The 24250-nt window shown below is 42.9% G+C and overlaps 1 protein-coding gene across 5 annotated transcripts in view; it reads right to left on the bottom strand.

Moving 5' to 3' along the window:
- The window catches only part of LOC105491773 (amyloid beta precursor protein binding family A member 1), a 226511-nt gene that overhangs the window by 57410 nt on the left and 144851 nt on the right, over positions 1 to 24250 (bottom strand). For all 5 annotated transcript variants that reach the window (XM_071077693.1, XM_071077691.1, XM_071077695.1 and 2 more), the window contains exon 2: positions 12582 to 13854. In XM_071077693.1, coding sequence (XP_070933794.1) covers positions 12582 to 13784 — 1203 coding nt within the window. In that variant the 5' untranslated portion in view covers positions 13785 to 13854. The remainder of the gene's footprint in view (positions 1 to 12581; positions 13855 to 24250) is intronic.

Here is a 24250-nt window from a genome sequence, read left to right as displayed (position 1 = left end):
ATAACACCTGCGATGGAAAACTCCCCCAGCAGCGCAAAGGCGGTTGAGATGGAAGCATGAAGAGGAAGAGCCACCTGCCACACCCAAGGGAGAAACCAAGCACTGAGACACCAGTCTGTCTCAAGGCCTGGTCTCTCCCGCACGGCTCCCCCATACCAGCAAGGCCCCTTAACTCTGTGCTTACCAGACTTTTTGCATCATGGCACACAGGGAAATGTTAATATTTGTACAATACACTGGGTCACACGGAGAGGACCTGGAGGCCATGATGAGGCTGCACAAGGGCTGAAGACAACGTGCCCAGTGGCCCAGGTGACTCCCTATCCCCAAAGTCCAGGAGGATCATCAGCACTGGTTGAAAAGCGCTGCCTTAATTTATGAAAGGGTCTTTACAGCAAATTCTTTTGACAATGGCAGTCCCTTGGGAATAAAGTTAAACAACTTCTCCTTCTGAGCAGTCCACCATGGACCTACTCTTTCTTCAGGACAACACCTCCTCTTCTCCATTTCCACAGCCTGCCCTAGTCCCAGCTTTCTCTGGTGTGGCCCCCTGCCCCATCTCCATGCTGGCTCTCACACACCTTCCCTTTTATGCCACTTTGGTTTCATCATCCATCGATCACTTCGGGATCTGCAAATCTGCCTCCTCGCAGCCAGACAATGAAACAAACGCAGCCCAGGAGTTGGTAATGGTTGACAAGATCAGTAGGAAAGGACAAGGCCAGCAGCCGCTCTGCCCTAAATCTGAAATCCAGTAGCTGACATGGGACGATGCCAGATACCAAATGTGGCAGGCAGCCTTCTCAAATGGCTCCCAATCATTTCTACCTCCTGGTATTCAGCCTCTTGGGTAAATCTCCTCCCTGGGGAGAGAGCACGGCGGAGTGACTTACTCTAAGCAATAAAATACAGCAAAGATGACAGGATATCACCTGTGACTGGGTTACAAAAAACCATGACTTCCATCTTGCTATCAGACTCCATGACCTTCTTATCCTGCATACTTTATGAAGCAAGATGCCAAGTGTCAGAGAGTTCTAAAAATGTTTATTGAATGAGTGGATGATAAATTGTAAGATGCACTTTCAACTTTTGACTAAGGACAGTAGTCACAAACTCTCTCTAGTTCACTGGCAAAACAAGGAACAGCATAGCTTTGAGGCCGTATTTCTTTTCTTTTTTTTTTTTTTTTTTTGAGACGGAGTCTCACGCTGTTGCCCAGGCTGGAGTGCAGTGGCGCGATCTCGGCTCACTGCAAGCTCCGCCTCCCGGGTTCCCGCCATTCTCCTGCCTCAGCCTCCTGAGTAGCTGGGACTACAGGCGCCCGCCACCGCACCCGGCTAATTTTTTGTATTTTTAGTAGAGACGGGGTTTCACTGTGGTCTCGATCTCCTGACCTTGTGATCCGCCCGCCTCGGCCTCCCAAAGTGCTGGGATTACAGGCTTGAGCCACCGCGCCCGGCTGAGGCCGTATTTCTTATTCCTATATATAGCTGGTGTTCAACAAAACACAAAGGTATTAGCAGAGAAACAGCTATGACAGCTCAGCTCAATCACTTTGCATAGCAGATGGTTGAGAACACATTTATATCTCTGATACTATTTGCTTGTGTAAGAAGTTTCCCATCCTTTTCTGAGGTCTGCCTGGAAAATACACTGGGTTCCATTCCTGCTGCCCTGGCAGCGGGTCCTTTGGTTCTAAGGTTATGCTTTTGAATAAGCTTCTGGGATGTTGATTTAGAGGGTCTGCCAGCCCCATTTTTCTAAACAGTCTGGATCATATAAGAAAACAAAGTTAGTTTTAGAGCCGACACTGGAATGTATACTCTTCTGCAGCAGGTAAGGGGAAAATCAGAGATAAGGATGCTTGGAGTGTTTTTCCTCTTAACACCACACACAGACTGGGGCTAACTATCCTAGAACCACCCTTCTTCCCTTCCCTAAGAATACATCACATTTCAGCCAAGAATCGATCCACTTGGGGAAACAGGGCTCCAACTGAACACATATTAATTCCAAATTCTGTCTACTTGATTTCAGATCCCATTTCAACTTCATCCTTTGCTAACCACATCCTGGAAAAATTTTGTCTGGCCAGAACTCTGCAAGGTGTAATCAGCAAGAGGAAATCTCTCAGTTCAGAATACCTTAACAAGAATCCTTCACAAAAAATGGAATCCTTTGGCAGCAAGACAGTTCTTTTCACTTGTCCTTGTAAGCTTGACAACACAACAGCAAGGTCGACAGGATAAGATGCTGCTAACAAGTCTTAATGAATTAGCATGTGCACTTGACCTTGATCAGAAGTCTCCTAGCAACGGTCAAAAAAAAAAAAAAAATCCATGTCGGTGGCATGCTGAATTCAGGGCAGGGAGGGGGTAACATTAAGAAAATCAAGGTCCCAGATGAAGCCATGGTGCTCCTACACCCTCACTGTAACATTTTTCTTGAAATTAAAAAATAATGTGGATGTAAAAGTACACATGATCAGGGCAAGAGTTCACACCAAGCCCTCACTTCCCAGGATTTTGACAATACCTCTGTCTCAGCAGGAGAGCAGCTGGTTTCTGATTAAGAAGCATTAGTGCTGAAATAGTTTCCTGCTTCAAAATACTTTCTCCAGTGGTCTCTGGAATCAGTAGTAAAATGCCAATAAAAGGTAAATGTTATCTGGAGGTGCGGTGCATGTTGCCATTATCACTAATTAGCAGTTTAGTTTGACTTAATCAGACCAACCCTGGAAGAAAAGGCTGACGGTATAATGCTGCTTAAGGTGGAAGCTGAGAACTAGGGTCACCTGAGTGCCTGACCAGGCTGGGCAGCCCAGGGGGGGATCTGAGTGCTGAGGACAGCAGAAAGGAAACACCAGCCCAGAGAGGGTGAGGAAGGGCTGCTAAAGGCCAGCCCCCTAATTCAGTTCGCCAGTGACCAATCCCAAATGTTAAGTGAGCTTTGACTTCCAAATGTAACTGACACATCAAACTTGTGATTCTTATTTCACATTTCCATACAGGATTCAATATCTGCAAAACCATTTTCTCTCATAGCTACCCTGGGACAGAAATCTGATTAACTCATTTTACCGACGAGGAAACTGAAGCCTGGGAGGAAAGCAGGTGACCAACCCAAGGTGACTGCAACAGATCAAGTGTGAGCCAAAGATTTACATATGGTGGACACTCTGAGCAGCACATCTGTGTGACTTGCTCTGAGGGAGATACAGAAGGATGAGACGCCGACAGTGAATTACAGAAGCAACAGGTTAACACGTGCAAGAAAAGTGGAAAATGAGATCCTAAAGAATTGAGTGTTAAACTCTGGTCCACAGCCTAAGCCAGTGCTTACCAATTTTGACTGAATCTCATTAATACCCGTGCCAAGAGCCAACCTCCAAAGGCTCTAATCAAGAAGTCTGGGGCCTTGAAATCTGTTTAGAGAGCGAGGCCCTGACTTTATTTAATTGGAATGTGACCTGGATAGAGGCGAGATCCGCGAGGTTACAAGCACGGAGTAGAGGCCAGTCCAGATAAGCATAAAGACATTTAGCATTTTTCATTTTAAAGATGATCACATTTATAGTCAAATCACATTTCATAATTCTCCTGGGTCACAAAAAGTCGTCTATTTTCAGCTACTCCTTCTGGGTAAACTGGGGCCAAAATGTTCAGACTGGCTCCAAATCTCCTTCAATCCATTACCAGACTTATTTACTTACTTTTTGGTATCCCATGGGTAGGGTCTGACCAAGGGGTCAGCTAGGCCTGTCAAGTTGAATGTTTGTTGTCTCAATATGAGAAACAACAGGAGAAAAACTGCAAGTGGAACTCCTCAGGGGATTGAAGAGGCCTGTGTCTAAACAGAAATCCTCCTCTCTTATGGCTGCTCTCAAGAAAGCAGTCAGCGAAGACTGTTTCAAAACAAGTGGATTGAGAAACTACATTTTTGGACTCAGAACATGCTGCCAGTTACACGTGTAATTGGAGTATTTTTCATTTTAAAGATGATTCTGTTTATACTCAAATCACATTTCATAACTTCCAGGACAACATGGGCTCCAGGATACAACTGGGTTACATATGAAATTCAATTATCTATGATATATCTGTTCCTCTCCCAGCACCTTCCCTTCCTCTCCAATACAGCCCCAGTACACTTATCACAGAAAAAATGAGAGTGGCTGGGCATGGTGGCTCATGCCTGTAATATGACACTTTGAGAGGCCAATGCTTGAGGACAGGAGTTTGAGACCAGCCTGGGTAACATAACAAGACTCTGTCTCTACAAAACACACATGCACACACAAACATACACACATGCGCGCGTGCACACACACACTAATTAGCTGGGCATGATGGTATGCACCTGTAGCCCTAGCTACTACGTAGGTTGAGGCAGGAGGATTGCTTGAGCCCAGAAGTGTAAGGCTGCAGTGAGCTAGGATTGTATCCTTGCACTCCAGCTTGGGTCACAGAGTGAGACTGTCTCTAAAGAGTGCATAGTTGGGGCAGAGGACACAATTTTTCTAAAGACTACTGGGCAGTTGATTGAGCATACACTTATTCAGCAAGCATGTCAGACGCCCGAACTGTGGCCTATGAGCTGCAACTCTAACTGGAAACTGACAACAAAATTCTCTCTCGCTAAATTGTCCATTTCTTTCCATGTTGTTTGTCCCATCACTTCTTGGCACAGTTTCACATATATAATGTCTGGTGAGACAATCCATCACAAAAGTTGAGAAAGATTCCTCTTGGGAAAGGGGTCAGGCAAAGAGAAAAAAATTGGAGCCCAGAGGGTTAAAAAAGATCAATCTTCTCCATCACTTTCTTTTATTCTACAGAGCACAAAGTAACTGGAGAACTTGCCTTCTGGTGTGCAGATCACCGGACAAGTTTTGCTCTGGTGATTTCTAGGTGGTGATGGTCTGATGTCAGTGGGGGAGACACCTGCCAGGCAACACGTCTTGCCTAGAGCTGAACTGACAGGTGAAACTCTCAAGACAAGTTAAAATAATTGGAGGCAATACTTCCAATCCAGGTGGTGAGATCAAAAGCAAACATTCTCCCATCTCCTTTTGTTTTTTTTTCTTGATTGAAATGAATCATTTACTCTTCAAATGGGATTTCAAGGTGAAGCCTTTTCATTTTAAAGGTGTACCAGTAAGATCATTAAATCTTTAAAAAAATTACTCCAGTTGCATTAGGTTCTCACAGTTCACAGAAAAACGCCTCATTTTGTTGTTGTTATTGACAACTAAGGTCTCTTAGAGCATTATTCCCCACGGACAGAAATGACACTTTACTGCAGATCCTAAGTTGCAGAATGCGCCACTAAATGCACCCTGGTAAAAGAAGTCATCTCAAAAACATTTCATTTTTGAAGTAAAGACCATTAACCTACATAAGTATACAAACCCGAGGAGAAATGAACGCATCACATTTCACCTCAGCAAGCATCGCTCCCACTGCAGTTAGTATTCTTGCCACTATCCTTCCCATAACTGTTCTGTGCTTTCCAAACTAAGCACACTATCAAGTCCACCGCTCCTGCACTCTTCAGGTTTTTCATTTTCAAGGTGTAAATTCATTTACCAATTAGCGTTCTTCACCTTAAGTAGTACAGTTCCCGCCTTGACCTACTTTTTATTTCTTTACTCTTATGTGTGTCATGTAAGTCAAATGCAAGTATGTGTGCTTAACACAAACACTGCAGGAAATTAAAAACTTAGTGCACTCATCTTACCATGTAACATAGTTAATAAAGCAGTTGTTTCTTAGAAATTGTGCACAAAATGTACAGAAGTGTTTGCCTTTGTGTCTCCAGGAAAGCAGTAACATGAGATGGTTCCTTTGTGAGTCATCTCTAAAGGATTTCTACTCTTGCATATTTTTCAATTAAAGCAAAGAAATACATGAATGTAATTTTAAAAGTCAAATGATATCATGCAGTTTATGGCAAAAATCGAAGTCTTCGCTCTCCCTCCCATGCCATGGTCCCGCTCTTCTAGCATTTTTCCCTGGTATTTATTTCCATATTCATAAATAGCATGTTTATACTGCCTTACTTTGGTTTTTCAATTTTAGATATTATTTCCTGGCTCTACTACAAACAATTAAGGTTTACCTCTTTCATGTTACATGCACCCTCATCCTCTCAATACTACAATTTCTGGTTAATCAATATTCAGTGCTTGTGTTCTGAAGACTATACTCTTCCCTGCTGAGCTACAACGCATATTATTATTGCATTTCTTGCCAATATAACAATTGCTTTTACTGAGGTAAATAATGGAATTGTTTTTCCGTTTGCTTAGTCTTCTATGGACTGATCAATAACTTATGCCAAACTCTCCTAAAACCATCTAAAACTCCTGGTGGCATAAATTTATCAGGAAATCTCTCAGTTCCACTCTTTCTAGAGACTAACTGGAACCCTGCGAGCGGCAGGCCACATGGGATTGGTGGCTGGATTTCTGCACCATTGTGATCCTGGGATCTCCTTTCCCATCACCTGGAGATTCTCTCTGCTGCATTCCCAGGTTGGGTTCCCTGTTTCCTGGATCTTGCATCTTTTTTCTTGGTTTATGCTCCCATGCAAGAAGAGCAATCCTCCAGTAGTTTCCTGAGAAAGGGTGCATGTGAAGTAAATTTTCTGGGACCATGCATGTCTGAAAACATCTTTATTGCACCTTCACACTGAATTGAAGATAGACTGGCTGTAGGTCCCCCGGTTTCCAGTGTTGCTTGTGAAAAGTCCAACATCATTGTGTTTCCTGATCATTGTTGGTTTTATTTCTCGAAAGCCTGTACAATCTTCTCTTTCTCCCTCCAGTTCTGAAACTTCTGTGGGTCTTTTCTATTTCATTATTCTAGATAGGTACCCAGCAGACTCTTTTAATCTGGAAGTTCCTGTGTTCTTTGCCTCCAGGACATGGTCTTTCATTATTTCCCCTTCTGTTTTATCTTTGTTCCTACTACTTTTGCCATACTTGTTTTACTGTTTTGAAGATTTCCTCAATTTTGCTGCCTTGATTTCTCCAAGTGACTTTCCATTTGCTTTATGTCTTTGTCTTTGATGTGAGAGATGTTCTTTAAATGTCTGGTGATCCTTGGCTGTTCACTTATACTTAAGAGTAAATCCCCAAAAAGCCTACTGGAAGATCATGTGCTTATGATGCAGGAGCCGTCACTACGGGGTGATCAGGTGGAAAGCCAAGTAGTATACTGGGAAACCCCCAAACATCAGTATCTGTAGTATTTTCTCTTGGGCCTGTTACCTCAGAGAGGAATACACTCATCTGCTGGGGACTAGGGGTCCTGAGTGGGTTGGATTCTAAGCCTGACAACTAAGAGTTGTAAGGCATTCTCTGGGTCTCGCTGCTTAGTGGGCCCTGTGTTTCCCAAGGTACCTTGTTTCCATTTCCAACTGTTGCCATGTCCCCAGTTTCAGTGCTCCTCTGGTTCACCCTTTCCTTACAGAAGCCTCCCATCTTCTGCGGACAGGAGGAGTCGCCTGGCTTCATGGGTTGGAGAAGGCACCAGGAAGTTTAATGTCTCCTGTGACAGGCTTCCAAATTATCCTCTTCTTGTTTTCAGCCATACTCCTCATATATCTGCCACCTGAGGTATCTGTGTCTCAAATTCTTAAGTCTTTTTTGGGGGGTGTCTACTGCACACATCCTCACAAACACTTGGCAGAAGACAGAAAACAGAAACCTCATCAGTGTGTTAGTCAGGATGGACCAGGCTGTGCGGTGATAACAAACCACCCCAAAAATCTCTGTGGCTTAAAACGATAAAGGTTGATTCCTCTCTCAGAATACATGTCCCAGGGAGCCCTACTCATTGTGGTTTCACGGGACCTGTGCTGACAGGGGCACAGCCATCTTGTGAGGCTGCCCCCTTAACATAAGGCTTTGGGGTTTGTTTCCACCGGGGAAGAAAGCATGGTCTTAGCTGCTCCCACTTGGAAGCAATACACTTCAGGGCTCACGTTTCCCTGGCCATGCTTAACTTCTAGAGGATGAGGAAGTGCAGTCTTCGCCGTGTTTGAAAAAATAAAAGAACTGGAAATCCTGGGGCACACTAACCCTTCCATCACAGCCAGTTACCACTTGCGTGTTGTCAAATTTTGTTGTGTTCATCTGTTACTGTTTCCTCTGTCAGCGTTTGTGCTTTTTATTATTTTACTGGAATTCTAGGAGGGAGAAGAGATAAACATCATCTCAAGCTATATACCACACCACTTAAAGTAGCCAAAACCATCCAGTTTACACCGTGTGCTTGCTAGCATCAATCTCCCTGAGTCTACTGTGACTCTGTTCTTGAATGATTCTGTTGCCTATAGACAGATCAGTAGGCTATGGGTTTTCAGAACTGGTCTTCAGGCTGGGCTTGGTGGCTCATGCCTGTAATCCCAGTATTTTGGGAGGCTGAAGCAGGTGGATCACCTGAGGTCAGGAGTTCAAGACCAGCCTGGCCAATATGGCACAAACCCCGTCTCTTCTAAAAAATACAAAAATTAGATGGGGATGGTGGCATGCACCTGTAGTCCCAGCTACTTGGGAGGCTGAGACAGGAGAATTGCTTGAGCCTGGGAGCCTTGCAGTGAGCCAAGACTGCGCCACTGCACTCCAGCCTGGGCAACAGAGCAAAACTCCATCTCAAAAACAAAACAAAAAAAAAGGAAAAGGACAGGTCTTCATTATCAATATTTTTCAAGAAGGGGATTGGGAGATACTTCTCAAGCATATATTTAGAAAATGGAAACCCCTTACTAGAAGAAAAGCACATTAAGTATTTTTTCAAATGTTTAGAACACAGTTATTTTCTCTCAGTGCTGAGCATGTAATAGATGTGTTCAGTAAACTCTTATGGAAAAGCAATCCCGTTTTCTCTCTCTACACAACTCACCAGCAAACAAATGCCAGTTTGCTCCAAGAAAAAAGTGCTTAAGTTCTGGGGGAATTAAAAGTAGTGTTAAAAGCAGATTTAGCAATTAGCAATGGTGGGTGACAAATGGCAATACAGGTTTTTTTGTCTCCTTTTATTTGCTTCATTATAGTTTCTGATCTTGCCACTTTGAGAATGCAAATACTCAAAATACTGCTTTCGTAAGAATACCATTTCTCCAGGTCTGCTGACCATAATCACAGTGAGATAGCTCTTTTTGTTAAAACTTTATCTGTGCTAATAAAAGATTTAGTTAAATCTTATATCCACAGCACTGACATGGGGAAAGTGCCCAGATAATACATTTTTTCCTTTAAATCATTACTTCTCAATCTTTCACATGCTCATGAATCTCAGAGAAAGTTTACAAAACAAAATAAAATAAAATGAAACAAAAAACCAGATCACTGAGCCCCACATCAGGTATTCTGGTTTGGAAAGGAAGGGCAGTAACTTGCATTTCTAATAAGTATCACCCAGACAGACTTCAGGCCACATGGCTTTAAAACACCTTTCCATTTTCTATAACAGCGTACATGGAGAATGAGTGTTCAGTAAATATTTTTTGATGCTGAGATGGAAATCAACAGAATATAATATCATTATATTCTCGTAAGACCATTACAGAGGCAGCAAAGGAAGGTCTTTCCTATAAATATGGCATGACAGATGAAATACAACCCACAAATAGCTTAAAAATGACTGCTGGAATACTCTAAAGCACAGGTTTTCAGTTTCACTTCATATTAACTATTCATAACCCAGTGATCCATACTGATTTCTTAGCATCAAGCTGAATTTCTGACATAGTGGGTTCCTAAAGCATCATACAATGTTCTATAATTAATTTTACCTTTTGAATGAAACAGCATGCAAGAGAGTTAAGTTGTTCTCCTAGTTCAAATGAATAAAAGCCAGCCTCTAGCCCTACCATAGGCTGTGCTGTGGGCTCATTGGGAGGCTGCAGGGGCAATTGGTTAAGCAGGTCATTTCAAGGAGCTGGCGCACTGGAGAAAGCTGAAGGAAGAGGCCAGCATCTGGACCAACTGTGCCTGCAGCTTTTTCCTCTGGTGGCTTTCCAGGTTTCTAAAAGGATACAGAAGTCAGCCTTTTGCCAACTCCCTACTTTTGAAAACCTGCTCTATTTCCACCTCATTTGCAAAATGCTTGCTGCAATCCCTCCTAGCTGGGAGGAATCTGGAGACAGCTGGAGGTCAAGGAGAATTCTACATGTGAGTGCACCTGTTTTTCACTGAATCAGAAGCCTAGAAAAGAGAGAGACAGGATATGTCTGAACTCACTGACCCAATGCTGCCCCCTTGCTGGAGAGAAATGAAGTTCCCTTCCCTACTGGTTTCCAACCTTTTCTAATCCGCTAACAGCAAATGCTGACTATTCCTTAAAGAGGAGGTGAATGCTACCACTCTGACCTGCATAGCTCTTTATGTGTAAGTAAAATGAACAAATACCTTACAATAATGGTTTCTCACTCCAAAGATATGTATTGAGAAACGTCCTGGTGCAATCATAAAATGTAGAATTAAATGAAATTGAATATAAGCTCTTGACCCTTATCTTACTCTAAGATCCATTTTAAAATGAAAGGCTTAAAAATTATTCAAGAGTATGGAAAGGGAGAGTAGAAGCAGAGAGAATCTTTATAGCAAAGGAGTCAGAGCAAAAGTTAGTCTTTCTGATGTATTCTGAACAGATAATGACACCTAAGCTTGCCATGTTATAACATTTCCTAGGTATTTCAAAAATGGAAAATGTCAACAGTGGTATCAATTACTTTGTGTAGCTCTTCACAATGAAACACAATTTGGTTTAAAACAGAATACATATCTTTTGTGAAGTGGGAAGGATGACCTGATACAACCAGATGTGAAAATTATGCACCTACTGAAGCCCACAATGAGGCATAGGGTGGGTGAAAAAACTGCAGAGGCCGGGCAGGGTGTTTCACACCTGTGATCCCAGCACTTTGGGAGGCCAAGGCAGGCAGATCACCTGAGGTCAGGAGTTCAAGACCAGCCTAGCCAACATGGTGAAACCCCATCCCTACTAAAAATACAAAATTAGTTGAGCATGGTGGATGCGCCTGTCATGCCACCTACTCAGGAGACTGAGGCAGGAGAATCACTTGAACCTGGGAGGTGGAGGTTGCTGTGAGCCAAGATCGCACCATTCCACTGAAGCCTGGGCAAAAAGAGTACAATTCTGTCTCAAAAAACCAAACCGAAACAAAAAAATTGGAGAAACCGGCCAGATGCTGTGGCTCACATCTGTAATCCCAGCACTTGGGGAGGCTGAGGTGAGTGGATCACTTGAGGCCAGCAGTTCGAGACCAGCCTGGCCAACATTATGAAACCCCGTCTCTACTAAAAAATACAAAAATTAGCTGGACGTGGTGACACTTGCCTGTAATCCAAGCTACTCGGGAGACTGAGGTAGAATTGCTTGAACCCAGGAGGCAGAGGTTGCAGTGAGCAGAGATCGCATCACTGAGCTCCAGCCTGGGTGACAGAGCAAGACTCCATCTCAAAACAAAACAAACAAACAAACAAACAAACAAAACTGCAGAAACCCCTGGCAGAAAAAGGCTCGGAAGGATTTCCTCCAAAGAGGGCACACTACCCATCCCAAATCTTCAAGGGATTGATTTAAGGCAGTTCTCAAATTGTGGTCCTGAGACCAGCATTTTTAGGAACTTGTTAGTGACAACATTGAACTTTACCTGAGAACCAGAGAAACAAAATGAAGAAATACTCCCATCCTTTTGTGTTCTGGGAAACTCCTTCTCCTCTGACTTAGAACAGGGATAGGGATGCTCCTCTTGTTTACCTATGACAAGGCCAGACGCAGACCCTCCACATTTCCATTCTTTCTTCACCAACCATCAGCTGAACTGCTTGCTAACCAAACTTTGGTTAAGGGTCTCTCCTTCCTCCAGGTGCGTGAACTTTGGCCAGCATACTACCACTCCTGAGAAAACGCTGGTCTCAGGTAGAAACATTCTCTGATCCACGGCACATTCAACTCCCACCCTTTTCACACCACTTTCACACACCCCGTTCTTTCTACTTAGCTACTCCTCCCTATAAAACAACTTCCCCCTTGTTCCTAACCCTAGAGACCCTTAAAGATCTTAAGGTCAGAGGTTCTCCTACCGCAACAGTCCTTCCTCCCTATAATGAAACAGTATCTTTCTCCCCTTTGCAATAATCCTTTCCAAGGAAGTCTCTCCTTCCTCATTCAGGGCTTGTTTTTTATTTGGCATTAGAAATACAAATTCTCGGGCCCCACCCCACTCTTTCTGAATCAGAAACTGGGGGTGGAGGGCAATGTACCCAAGAAAGCATTTCTCACAAGGCCTCCAGGCACAGTGTGGGAAGCACTGATTTGAAGCCATCCTGCTAACAATCTGACGAGTGCATTCAACACTTTCTCTCCCGCTGGTATTTGAGAGTTTAGGTGCAACCTGCTTCTGAGGCTTAGGGTGGAAAAGTTATTAGCCTCCCCACAGACCATTTCCCATAAAGCCACTACCCAAGGGCACACAAGGCCACGGGGCGCCATCTTCCCTCCCGCCGCATGGGGCCGAGGAAGCCCGAACCCGCACCGACTTACATCTCCGTCCATCGGCCTCTGGTCGTCACAGTCCCTGGTGGGGCTAATGTCCTGGCGCATGACCCAGATGGGCTCTTTGGGCTCGTCGGGGGTGTAAGGCGAACGGATGGTCCTGGTTTTCACCTCCTCGATGGCCTCCTTGATGTCCTTGATGGCCAGCGAGATGGCATCGCGCTTCTCCTTGCTGTACCGCTGCCCTGCTTCGCCGCCGCCAGCGGGGCCTGTCGCCCGCTGCTGCCCCACCGGTGCCTGCAGCCCGGGGCTGTCGGGGCGACCCCCGGTCGGGGTAGGGGGTCGCTCCAGGTCCTGCTCGGCCTCGGGCATGTCCTCGGCCGCCTTGTCGAGGCTCTGCGAGCTCATGCTCTGCTTGACCTCGGCCACGATCTGGTCGATGTCCTCCTCCTGCTCGTAGCTGTCCATGCGCGGATAGGGCGCGAACTCGGCCTCCTTCTCGGGGCTGTCAGACTCGCCGTCTGAGCGCTCGTCGTAGTGGTGCAGCCGCGCGCCCAGGGCCTCCTGGCGGTATGCGGCCGCCTCGTCGGGCTCCTGCTCGTAGAGCCGCAGGCCATCGCGCGCGTCCAGCTCCGGCGCGTCCCCTATCTCCTCGTACACGTGCTCCTGAAGACCACCGTAGTCGGCGTAGGGCTCAGCGTAGGGCTCGTCCTCGCCGCGGTGGAAGAGCCGGTGCGTGTAGACATAGCCTGAGTAGGCCGCGTTCATGGCCTCCTCGTGCTCCAACGAGTGGAAATGCAGGTGGTTGGGCAGTGCAGGGCGGTGCGTGGCCTCGGCGTGCTCGGCCTCCGCCTGCTCCGTGTACTCCTCGGCCTCCGGCCGGTACTGCACAGCGTAAGCGCTCTCGTCCTCGGGGTCCTGTGCACGCTCCGCATCGTAGCCGTCGCGGGCCGCGGCGATCACGTCGCCCTCGGCGGTGTCCGTGTGGTTGTGGAAGCCGCTCTCGGTGCTGGCTGAGCGCTCCAGGCATTCCCCACGCTCCTCCTCCTCCTGGCCGAGCTGGGCGCGGAGGTCCTCGAGGGCGCCCCCGCGCTGGTGGCGGCCCGCATAGTGCTGCTGCTGTGGCGGCTGCTGCTGCTGCTCCTCTTCTACGTCGGGGTGCTCCAGGTCGGCCTCCACCGACTCATTCACCTCCCCACCTGCCGCCTCGTCGGTCACCTCCACCTCCGCAGACCCCTCCAAGTGGTTCATGGTGGGAGTCGGGGATGGCTAGGAGAGAAGCTGGGCCTGGCTCACTGCGCTCTCATTTTGCTCCACTGGGCTGGAAAAACAAGAAGGGGAGAGGCTGTCACGTGGTGCAAACTGTCGTTATGAGCTGAATATTCAATATTCAGATAACCATAAAAACAACTGCTATTGATTCCTTTGGTTCTGGGTCAATTAAAAAATGACTGCAAATTTAAGCTCAATCTGACAGCACATACATAGCACGCAGCATAATTTGTAACTACATATCTACTTGTTTAATTGCTTATTGGCTTTCTCCGTTCCCCACCCCTCACACTGAGCGCCTCAGGAACGTTTTGTTCTCCACCATGCATACGATTCGGGTCCCATTTCTGATGCATCTGAATAAAGAGTACTACTAAATTGAATGGGCCAATTGACACATTTTCTATATGCTAACAGATAAATCTCTCCAAATTAAACTAGGATCCTACAACTTTAGACATCACTCTTTAAATCAATTTCAAAGAAACATAATCTTGAACACCTTTTGAAGCCATTGCTGGCAACACAAGTATGCAGCCATTCTGAGGGAGGCTATCAGCTAGCAGTGGGGTCCCGCCATGGCTCTGTCATTACTGCTCTGTGACCTCAGGCAAGTGGCTTAATTTTCTGGACCTCCATGGTGTGACTGGACTCATTTCCTACACGCAGGGTGTTAACAGCTATTATACAGGGTAAAAAAGATTCTGTAATCAAGTAAGTTTGGAAAATGCTGAGTTACAGTTGACTTTTCATTGTTAATATCCAGAAGGAGGAAGATACAGGATACAGGCTTTCCCTAACTTGTTTGACCAGGAGACACGTTTTCCTAGAGGCCAATGTTACACAGCAGCTGGTTTCTAATAGTCAGGCCTCCCTACTGCGCACTCAGCATCCAGGATACAACCAACCACGGAGACAATATTAGGGAAAAAAATCCAATACAACACAACAATAAAAAAGAATGCAAGTAAAAATAAAGTATAACAACAATTTACATAGCATTTATATTGTATTAGGTATTATAAGAAATCTAGAGATGATTTACAGTATATGGAAGGATGTACATAGATCATATGCAAATACTATACCATTTTATAATGGATTTTTATATCCACTGGGGTCCTGAAACCAACCCCCACAGATACCAAGGGAGGACTATATTCACTTTCCCCATATAACCTACATCTAAAATTCTATGGCTTTATAAGTTGCCATTATAGCTATAACTGGATAACAAGTGTAATTTTTAAAAAATATGGGTAGGTCTCTTTCTATTTTCAGATAACTTTTGTAGCTCGAGAGAAAGATTTGGTTTCAGTCTCTCTCAATTCTTCTTATCACAAAATAGCTTTATAGTATAATCGGTGCAGTGTATAGAAATAGACACAAAGAATGTAAAGAACAACAACAAAACAGGCAGGACCACTATGATTTTGAGATCGCTGTGGTAAACAGGCTCAACAGTATGTGTAAACTTGCTATTGTGTTCTTTTGGAGAGCCTCTCTTACAAATGGACACAATGGATGGGAAGTGAACTCTTAAATATAACAGCAGACAGCCCCAGGAGGACCAGGGACATCTGATTGACTCTCTAGTAGTGAGATGCATTATATACTACTAAACCCCCCATCACAACCACAGCAATTTCCTTCAAGCATTGATGACCATCCCAATAGCAAAGGAGACCATTTTGGAGCTACCAAGTCCACATTCAAGCAAAAGTATCATGTCTTCCCATTCTTTGATGGATCCACCCCTGATTTGTGCTCACTAGAAGAAAAGAATCATGATTTACAAGAGATGAACAGTCTTTATTGCTTCCCTACTTGACGTGAGTCCCACTTGATACAAATTAGACCCAGCCTCTTTTGAATAATTGTGGGCTCCTCCCATTAACTCCTGAGAACAGCAACTGTGGACTAAGTGTAAGAAAGTCTTCCAAAAGCTATGAATCTCCCTTCAAACCTTGATGGATGGTTAAGGTTGTAAACCAGTGGCAGGGTGGGGTGGGGAATGATTGAAGCTGTTCCACCTCAGATCATCAGCCATCAGTTAGATTTTCATAAGGAGTGCACGACCTAGATCCCTTGCATGTGCAATTCATAATAGAGTTCATGCTCCTAGGAGAATCTAGTGCTGCTGCTGATCTGACAGGAGGTGGAGCTCAGGTGGTAATGCTCACTCACCTGCTGTTGTGCAGCCCGGTTCCTATGGGCCATGGACTGATACTGGTCCACGGCCCAGTGGTTGGGGACCCTTGCTCTAAACAGAAGAGGCAAGTGTTGCTGCTGCAGGCCACCGAGTTAAATGGCCTCCAGTGGATTATGAGAAACACAGAACAAATATTCAACTCAATACAACACATGGACAAGAACAGTGTACCCAAGTTTCCTTCATAAGGACTTTCTAAAAAAGACAACAGATAAATCTTCATTAAATCTACATTGGTTTTGTAATGTACAAATCTAATTCTAATAAACACAAAGTGAGCATTCACAGAAAAGGATAGCAAACATATCATAGACTTTCTTGGGTTCTGTTACCCTGAGGTGTCTCAGTTGTATGTGGTCAGTGTAAGAAAAACAGTAACAAAAACCACAGAAAGCACCTGAATGACCAACAATTCGTGATAACCGTATGTGGAACTGACCAAAATGCTGTCTTCAGGGAAAATGGCTCTTCTTTAGCTTGATGAAAATCTATTGACATATGTATTAAAAATAAGTTTTAGCTTATTCTGGGTTAAAATTGGTGAATGGTACCCTCTTATAACCCATGTATTGATTCAAAGGAAATGGAATTTCCTTCCGTGTATATCCACTAAACTGTGGTAAAGGAAGTTCTCTGGTGGGGCAGGGGGTGGTGGAAGACAGTGTTAATGTAGTTTTGGTACAACAGAACTTTTTGTTCTCTAAGTGCCTTCTCCTTATACCGCCATCCACAGACCTCATGGGAGTATTTACATATATAGTGTTTGTATTTTACACATCATCGTGTTTTCAAGAATATGATTTGGGTTGTGGTATTGCAACATGTTAATGAATAACAGACATTGACTTTGGGAGTTTCCCTAAGACAAAAAGGCAATTGTTAATTTTTAAGGAAGGAGCTGAAGTTGATGCTTAGGTTTATCCCTACACACAAGAGGACTGTTCTCCATACCCTGGCAACTTGGGAGTGGTATTTATAAAAAACATTTAAGCTGCTTTTTAAAAATCCCAGGTTATTGTGGGAGTATATTGTTGGGATGAAATTTTTGAAAAGCAATTTGGCAAGATGAATTAAATTCTTCAAAAGATAACATACCTTTTGCCCCAGCAATTCTACATATAGAAGTCTAAAAGGAAAAAAACTTGAATGTGGACAAAAATGTTTCTCACAATATTTTCTTCAAAAGCAAAAATTTTAAACACCAAATATTAAGTGCTAATATTTATTAAGTACTGATAAGTACAATGCTAATCATGTTAGGGTTATATTGTGATCAGAAAGATGTGGGGGTTTTCTCTCTGGGAAGCTCCACCTGGAGTTTCCATAACACTTAACTCAGCCAGCCACAGCTGAAGAAATCACACCTCCTCACCCTCCCTTCCCATCCTGGCTCTCAAACTGGGTTCCCTCCTGTATTTCCCATATGGGCAAATGGCACCACCAGCCACCCACCGAATCATCTCCTTCCCTTATCTCCCTCCTCAAACTGATGCCAGAGTCCACTGTCTTAATAACTCTTGGATCAGCCTTGCTGCCACTGCTTTGTCTTGGTCTGTCTTCACTACCTGGTTGCTTCCTTGACTCTGCTTTATCAGCCCCCTCCAGTCCATCCTCCCCACTGCCAACCTGATGATCTTTATAAAATACAAATCTGAATCCCATAACCTTACTCCTCAAACTCTTCAGTGATTCCCTTCTAGGGCACAGTATAAATGCTTAGCTAACTATGTCCCAGGTACTACCAGGCATTTTTCCATGTGACGCGTTTAAACTTCACACTAGCCAATGAAGAGTACTGCAATTATCAGCTCTTCTGAAAATGAGGCAACAAGTGATTAGAAAGGTTAGGATTGTCCCAGGTTACACATCTGGTAAGGGAGGCCCCCTGACATTTGATCTCTGCACTCTAGCTCTGGGGTCTGGGCTCGAGTCCTATTCCTGGCCAACAAAGCCCTTGGGATGCTTCACCCCTTTAGTCTATCTCCACACTTCACCCTGCACCCTGCATTCTAACAGCCAAAGTCCTGGTGTTGGCCCTAACTGCCCTCCCTATTCATGACATATTTTAACTTATAACTTTTCTTTGGTGAATCTTTCTTGTCTTCTCCAGGCCATGTTCATACTTGATGAATGTCAATTAGGTACCAGCCTCCAGGCACGCTCGAGGCACTGGGGCAGAACAGTGAGCAAGCCAGAGGAGGCTTCCCTGCTTTCAGGAAGTCCCCATTCTATTGCATCGGGTGGGGGGCAGAGGGAAAAAGGGGCAGACAATAATTATGTAAATAAGTAAACAAGATAACTTCATAGGGAAACAATTTATGAAGCTAATACAACAGAGTAATGCCATGGAAAATGACTGAGGAAAGGGCCATTATGTAGATATTATTCAGAGAATGAGATATTTGAGTTGAGGTCTGAATAATCAAGAAAGAGGTGGCCTTGTGAAGATCTGAGGGCAAGGGCTTTGAGGTGAGAAAGGATCAGCTGTGTTCAAGGACAGAAATAATGTTTGCAGGCAGGTGTGGAGTCAGTAAGGGACAGTGTGATGGGTGATGGGGACAAAGAGATGGGAAGGGGCTGAGCTGGGCAGGGTCTGGTACATCATGGTAAATGGTGTGGATTTTATTTCAAGTGTAGTGGCACGCTGCTGGGGAGTTTAAGCAGGGGATTGATAAGTCCCGACTAAGCCTCCCTTTGTGCCCGCTGTGCTTTTTCTCTCTCTCCCTTTCCCTTTCTCTCTTTGTCTCACACACACGCCATATATATATTATATAAAAGTATATGTATGTATATATATAATTATATATATAAAATATATGTATATATATGAAATTTATCATGGCTTTTCTCATTCTGAGTGGTAATTCTTTGTAAGTATCAAGTCCTTAAGAAAAGATGTCTTGTCACGTACCTTTGATTTTCTGGTGCCAAGCACAGAGGGTATACAGAAGGTGGTCAAGGAATTTTTAGTAACTGAAAAAGGAAAAATCTTTATCCTCCACCCCTCCCACCCAATAGTTGGGGCCTTATAGACTTCTAGACATTGGCATGATCAGCCTTTGGAGAAGAACTCATTTCTTCTTTCTATCTTAAATTTTTGTTGCTCTTATTCACCCATGCAAACTCCTTCAACTTCCTTTAATGCTTTAAGTGCCTAAAGAATACAAATGATTCAACATTCTCCTGCATTTGAGTGTGTTGATCCAATGGGCATTTATTGGACATGTACCAGTCACTGTGCAAGGCAAGGGGCACTCTGATCTTTATAAAATACAAATCTGAATCCCATAACCCTACTCCTCAAACTCTTTAGTGATTCCCTTCTAGGGCATAGTATAAATGCTTAGCTAACTATGTCCCAGGTACTACTAGGCATCTTCCACGTGACGTGTTTAACCTTCACACTAGCCAATGAAGAGTACTGCCATTATCAGCTCTTCTGAAAATGAGGAAACAAGTGATTAGAAAGGTTAGGTGAACCAAACTATGGTTCAGGGCAGACAGCTTTGATAGTTATGATACCTGGTGTAAGTGCAAAATAGAAATATGCTCAAGATACAAAAGGAGCCTAGAGTTCAAACAATGACAACAATTGTAACACCTTGTGAATCATATTAAGTGCTGCTGTTCTTATGGGTTCTGGATTTCATGAGCTAGTGAGCATCCCAAGCAAGCTGAGGAAGGAAGTGGCATCATCTAATAAAAGTCCTTGATGATGACCCATGTACCTCTGGAGGCAGGCAGAGGCAAACAGAGGAAGAGCAGCTGATGGAAGAAAATCTCTCCTCCTCTACAAAAAAAGTTGGATGACCTGGAAGACACAGGCAGAATAGTCCTTTCCTCAGGGGCACCTGCAAAACATGAAGAAGGGGTGCTGTGGCATCCTGGCTACAGGATGAGGGTATCCAGGTTATCAGTGGTGAAGCACAGATAGCTTTCTGGTCTATGGTTCTAGAATATTCCACAGCTTGGGTGGAAAAGGTGAACAAAAAGAGGGCATTCCACTTCAGTGCGCCATTTAGAAATAGAATAGTTCATGATTCAGCAGTTGAATCCAAGTATCTCATAATGTGTAGGAGAGGCTCATGTTGATTTGGGATTGATAGAAGGCGAGGCTGTAAATTACTTTAGTTGCTCTTTCCTTAAGTAATCATTAATGAGCATTTCCAATAAATTGTCCCTTTTAGCATATTCAGAAGTAGTGTTAGAAGAGGGGTCAGACATAAGGCAAATGCAATGTAAAGAAGAGCAAAAGGCATCATACCAGGTTGTTAACACAGAGAGGAGTTTGTGTACATCAGTGATAAACAAAGAAGAGCATTACATAATGATAAAGGGTTCAATTCAACAAGAAGGCTTAGCTATCATAAATATATACACACCTAACATTAGAGCACCCAGATTCATAAAACAAGAGCTTCTAGACCTACAAAAAGACTTAGCCATATGATAGTAGTAGGGGACTTCAACACCCCACTAACAGTGTTAGACAGATCATCAAAGCAAAAAACTAACAAAGAATTCTGGACTTAAATTCTACATTTGACCAATTGAACCTAATAGACATCTACAGAATACTTCACCCATTAACTACAGACTATACATTCTTCTCATCTGCATGCACATGGAACATACTCCAAGATCAAACACATGCTTGGCCATAAAGCAAGTCTCCATGAATTCAAAAAATCAAAATTAAAATCATACCAGCTATATTCTTGGATCACAATGGAATAAAATAGAAATCAATACCAAGAAGATCTCTCAAAACCACACAATTACATGGAAATTAAGCAACTTGCTCCTAAATGACTTTTGGGTAAATGATGACATTAAGGCAGAAATCAAAACATTCTCTGAAATAAATGAAAAGAGAGACACAAGATACCAAAATCTCTGGGATGCAGCAAAAGCAGTGTTAAAAGAAGAGTTTAGAGTGCTAAATGCCTACCTCAAAAATTTAGAAAGGTCTCAAATTAGCAATCTAACATCACACCTAAAGGAACTAGAAAAACAAGAACAAACTAACCCAAAGCTAGCAGAAAAGAATAACTAAAATCAGAGCAAGAATGAAGAAAATTGAGACCTGAAAATCTATACAAAGAATCAGTGAAGCCAAAAGTTTGTTACTTGAAAGGATAAACAAGATTGATAGACTGCTACCTAGATAAACAAAGAAAAAAAAAGAGAAGATCCAAATAAACACAATCAGAAATGACAAATGTGACATTATAACCAATCACACAGAAATAGAAAAGATCTTCAGAGACTATTATGAACACCTCTATACACATAAACTAGAAAATCTAGTGGAGATGGATAAATTCCTGAAAACCCACACTCTCCCAAGATTGAATCAGAAAGAAATTGAAACCTTGAACAAACCAGTATCAAGTTCCAAAACTAAATCAGTAATACAAAAAAAAAAAAAAAAAAAAAACCAAAAAAAAAACCCTACCAACTGAAAAAACCTTGTAACAGATGGATTCACAGCCGAATTCTACCAGATGTGCAAAGAGCTGGTACCAATTCTACTGAAACTATTACAAAAATTATGGAGGAAGGACTCCCCAACTCATTCTACAAAGCCAGCCATTATCCTGATACCAAAAACTTGGAAAAGATACAATGGAAAAAGAAAACTAGAGGCCAATATCCTTGACAGACATAGACACAAAAATCCTCAAAAATACCAGCAAACTGAATTCAGCAGCACATCAAAAAGTTAACTCACTATGATCAAGTAGGCTTCATTGCTGGGGTGCAAGGTTGGTTCAATATATGCAAATCAATAAATGTGGTTCACCACATAAACAGAATTGAAAACCAAAATTATATGATCATCTCAACAGACATGGAAAATGCTTTCGATGAAATCCAACATCCCTTCATGATAAAAGCCCTTAAGAAAGTAGGCATCAAAGGAACATACCTCAAAATAGTAAGAGCCATCTATGACAAAACCACAGTCAACATCATACTAAATGGGCAAAAACTGGAAGCATTACCTTTGAGAACTGGAACACGGCAAGGATACCCACTGTCACCACCTATTCAGCATAGTATTAGAGGTCCTAACCAGAGCAATCAGGCAAGAGAAACTAATTAAAGGCATCAAAATAGGAAAAGAAGTCAAAATTATCTCTCTTTCCTGACAATGTGATTCTATATCAGAAAACCCTAAAGACTATGCCAGAAGGCTTCTAGAATTGATAAATGACTTCAGCGAAGTTTCAGGACATGACATCAATGTACAAAAATCAGTAGCATGTCTAAACACCAATAACGTTCAACCTGAGAGCTGAATCAATAACTCAATCCCATTTCAAATACCTGTGCTGCCCTCCTCCCCGTCCCCCGCCCCCCGCACAAAAAAAAAAAAAATCTAGGAATACATCTAAGCAAGGAGAAGAAAAATCTCTACAAGGAGCACTATAAGACACTGCTAAAAGAAATCATAGATAACACAAACAAAGGGTAAAACATTCCACGCTTATGGATTCAAAGAATCAATATCATTGAAATGGCCATATACCCAAAGCAATTTACAGATTCAATGTTATTCCTATCAAACTACCAACGTCATTTTTTTCACAGAACTAGAGAAAACTATTCTAAAATTTATATGGAACCACAAAAGAGCCTGAATAGCCAATCCTAAGCAAAAAGAGCAAAGCCAGAGGTAACGCATTACCAGACTTCAAACTATACTATAAGGCCACAGGGACCAAAACATCATGGTACTGGTACAAAAACAGACACATAGATGAATGTAACAGAATGGAGAATTCAGAGATAAAGCCACACACCTACAGCCATCTGATCTTCAGTTGAAGTCAAGAAAAATAAGTGACGGGGAAAGGAGTCCTTGTTCAATAAATGGTGCTGGGATAGCTGCCGAGTGATACGCAGAAGAATGAAACCAGACCCCAACTTTTCACCATATAAAAAATTAAGTAGGATTAAAGATAAATGTAAAATACCAAACTATAAGACTCCTAGAAGAAAATCTAGAAAACATCATTTGGTCTTGGGAATACCATATCAGCCTTGGGAAAGAATTTATGATTAAGTCCTCAAAAGCAATAGCAACAAAAACAAATATTGACAAGTGGAACCTAATTAAATTAAAGAGCTTCTGCACAGCAAAAGAAACTAACAACAGAGTAAACAGATACCTACAGAATGAGTGAAAATATTCACAAACTATACATCTGACAAAGGTCTAAAGTCCAGAATCTATACGGAACTTAAACAATTGAACAAGCAAAAACCAAATAACCCCATTAAAAATGAGGAAAAGATGTGAACAAATACTTCTCAAAAGAAGACATACAAGTGACCAAGAAACATATGAAAAAATGTTCAATATCACTAATCATCAGATAATTGCAAGTCAAAGCCACAATGAAGTACCACTTCACCCAGTCAGAATGGCTATTACAAAAACTCAAAAACAACAGATGCCAGTGAGACTGTGGAGAAAAGAGAACATTTATGCACTGTTGGTTGGAATGTAAATTAGTTTAGCCACTGTGGAAAGCAATTTGGAGATTTCTTAAAGAACTACTATTCGACCCAGCAATTGCACTGCTGGGTATATATCCAAAAGACAACTGTTCTCGGTAGAATGTTGTTCTACCAAAAAGTCACATGCACTTGTATGTTCATCACAGCACTATTCATAATAGCACAGACATGGAACCAATCTAGGTGCTCATCAATGGTGGGCTGGATAAAGAAAATGTGGCACATATACACCATACATCATGGAATACTATGCAGCCATGAAAAAGCGTGAAATAATGTCCTTTGTAGTAACATGCATGCAGCTGAAGGCCATTGTCCTAAGCAAAGTAATGCAGGAACAGAAAACCAAATACTACATGTTCTCACTTACAAGTGGGAGCTAAACATTGGGTACTCACGGACATAAAGATGGTAACAATAGACAGTGGGGACTACTAGAGTGGGGAAGGACAGAGGAGGGTATGAGCTGAAAAACTATTGGGTACTATTCTCAGTATTTGAGCGATGGTATCAATCATATCCCAAACCTTAGCATCATGCAGTATACCCAGATAACAAATCTGTACATGTACCCCTTGAATATAAAAGTTGAGATTTTTAAAAATTGTGAAAAAAATGTTAATATAAATGACTTGAGCACATGGTACGTTTATTAATATTATTATTTCCTAAATGAGGCTATGTAGGGGTGGAAAACAAGCAG

Source organism: Macaca nemestrina, chromosome 14 (genome assembly GCF_043159975.1).
Source record: "Macaca nemestrina isolate mMacNem1 chromosome 14, mMacNem.hap1, whole genome shotgun sequence".
NCBI lineage: Eukaryota > Metazoa > Chordata > Mammalia > Primates > Cercopithecidae > Macaca > Macaca nemestrina.
The sequence above is the reverse complement of the archived record's forward strand: the minus strand, read 5'-3'. Positions and strand labels throughout refer to the sequence as shown.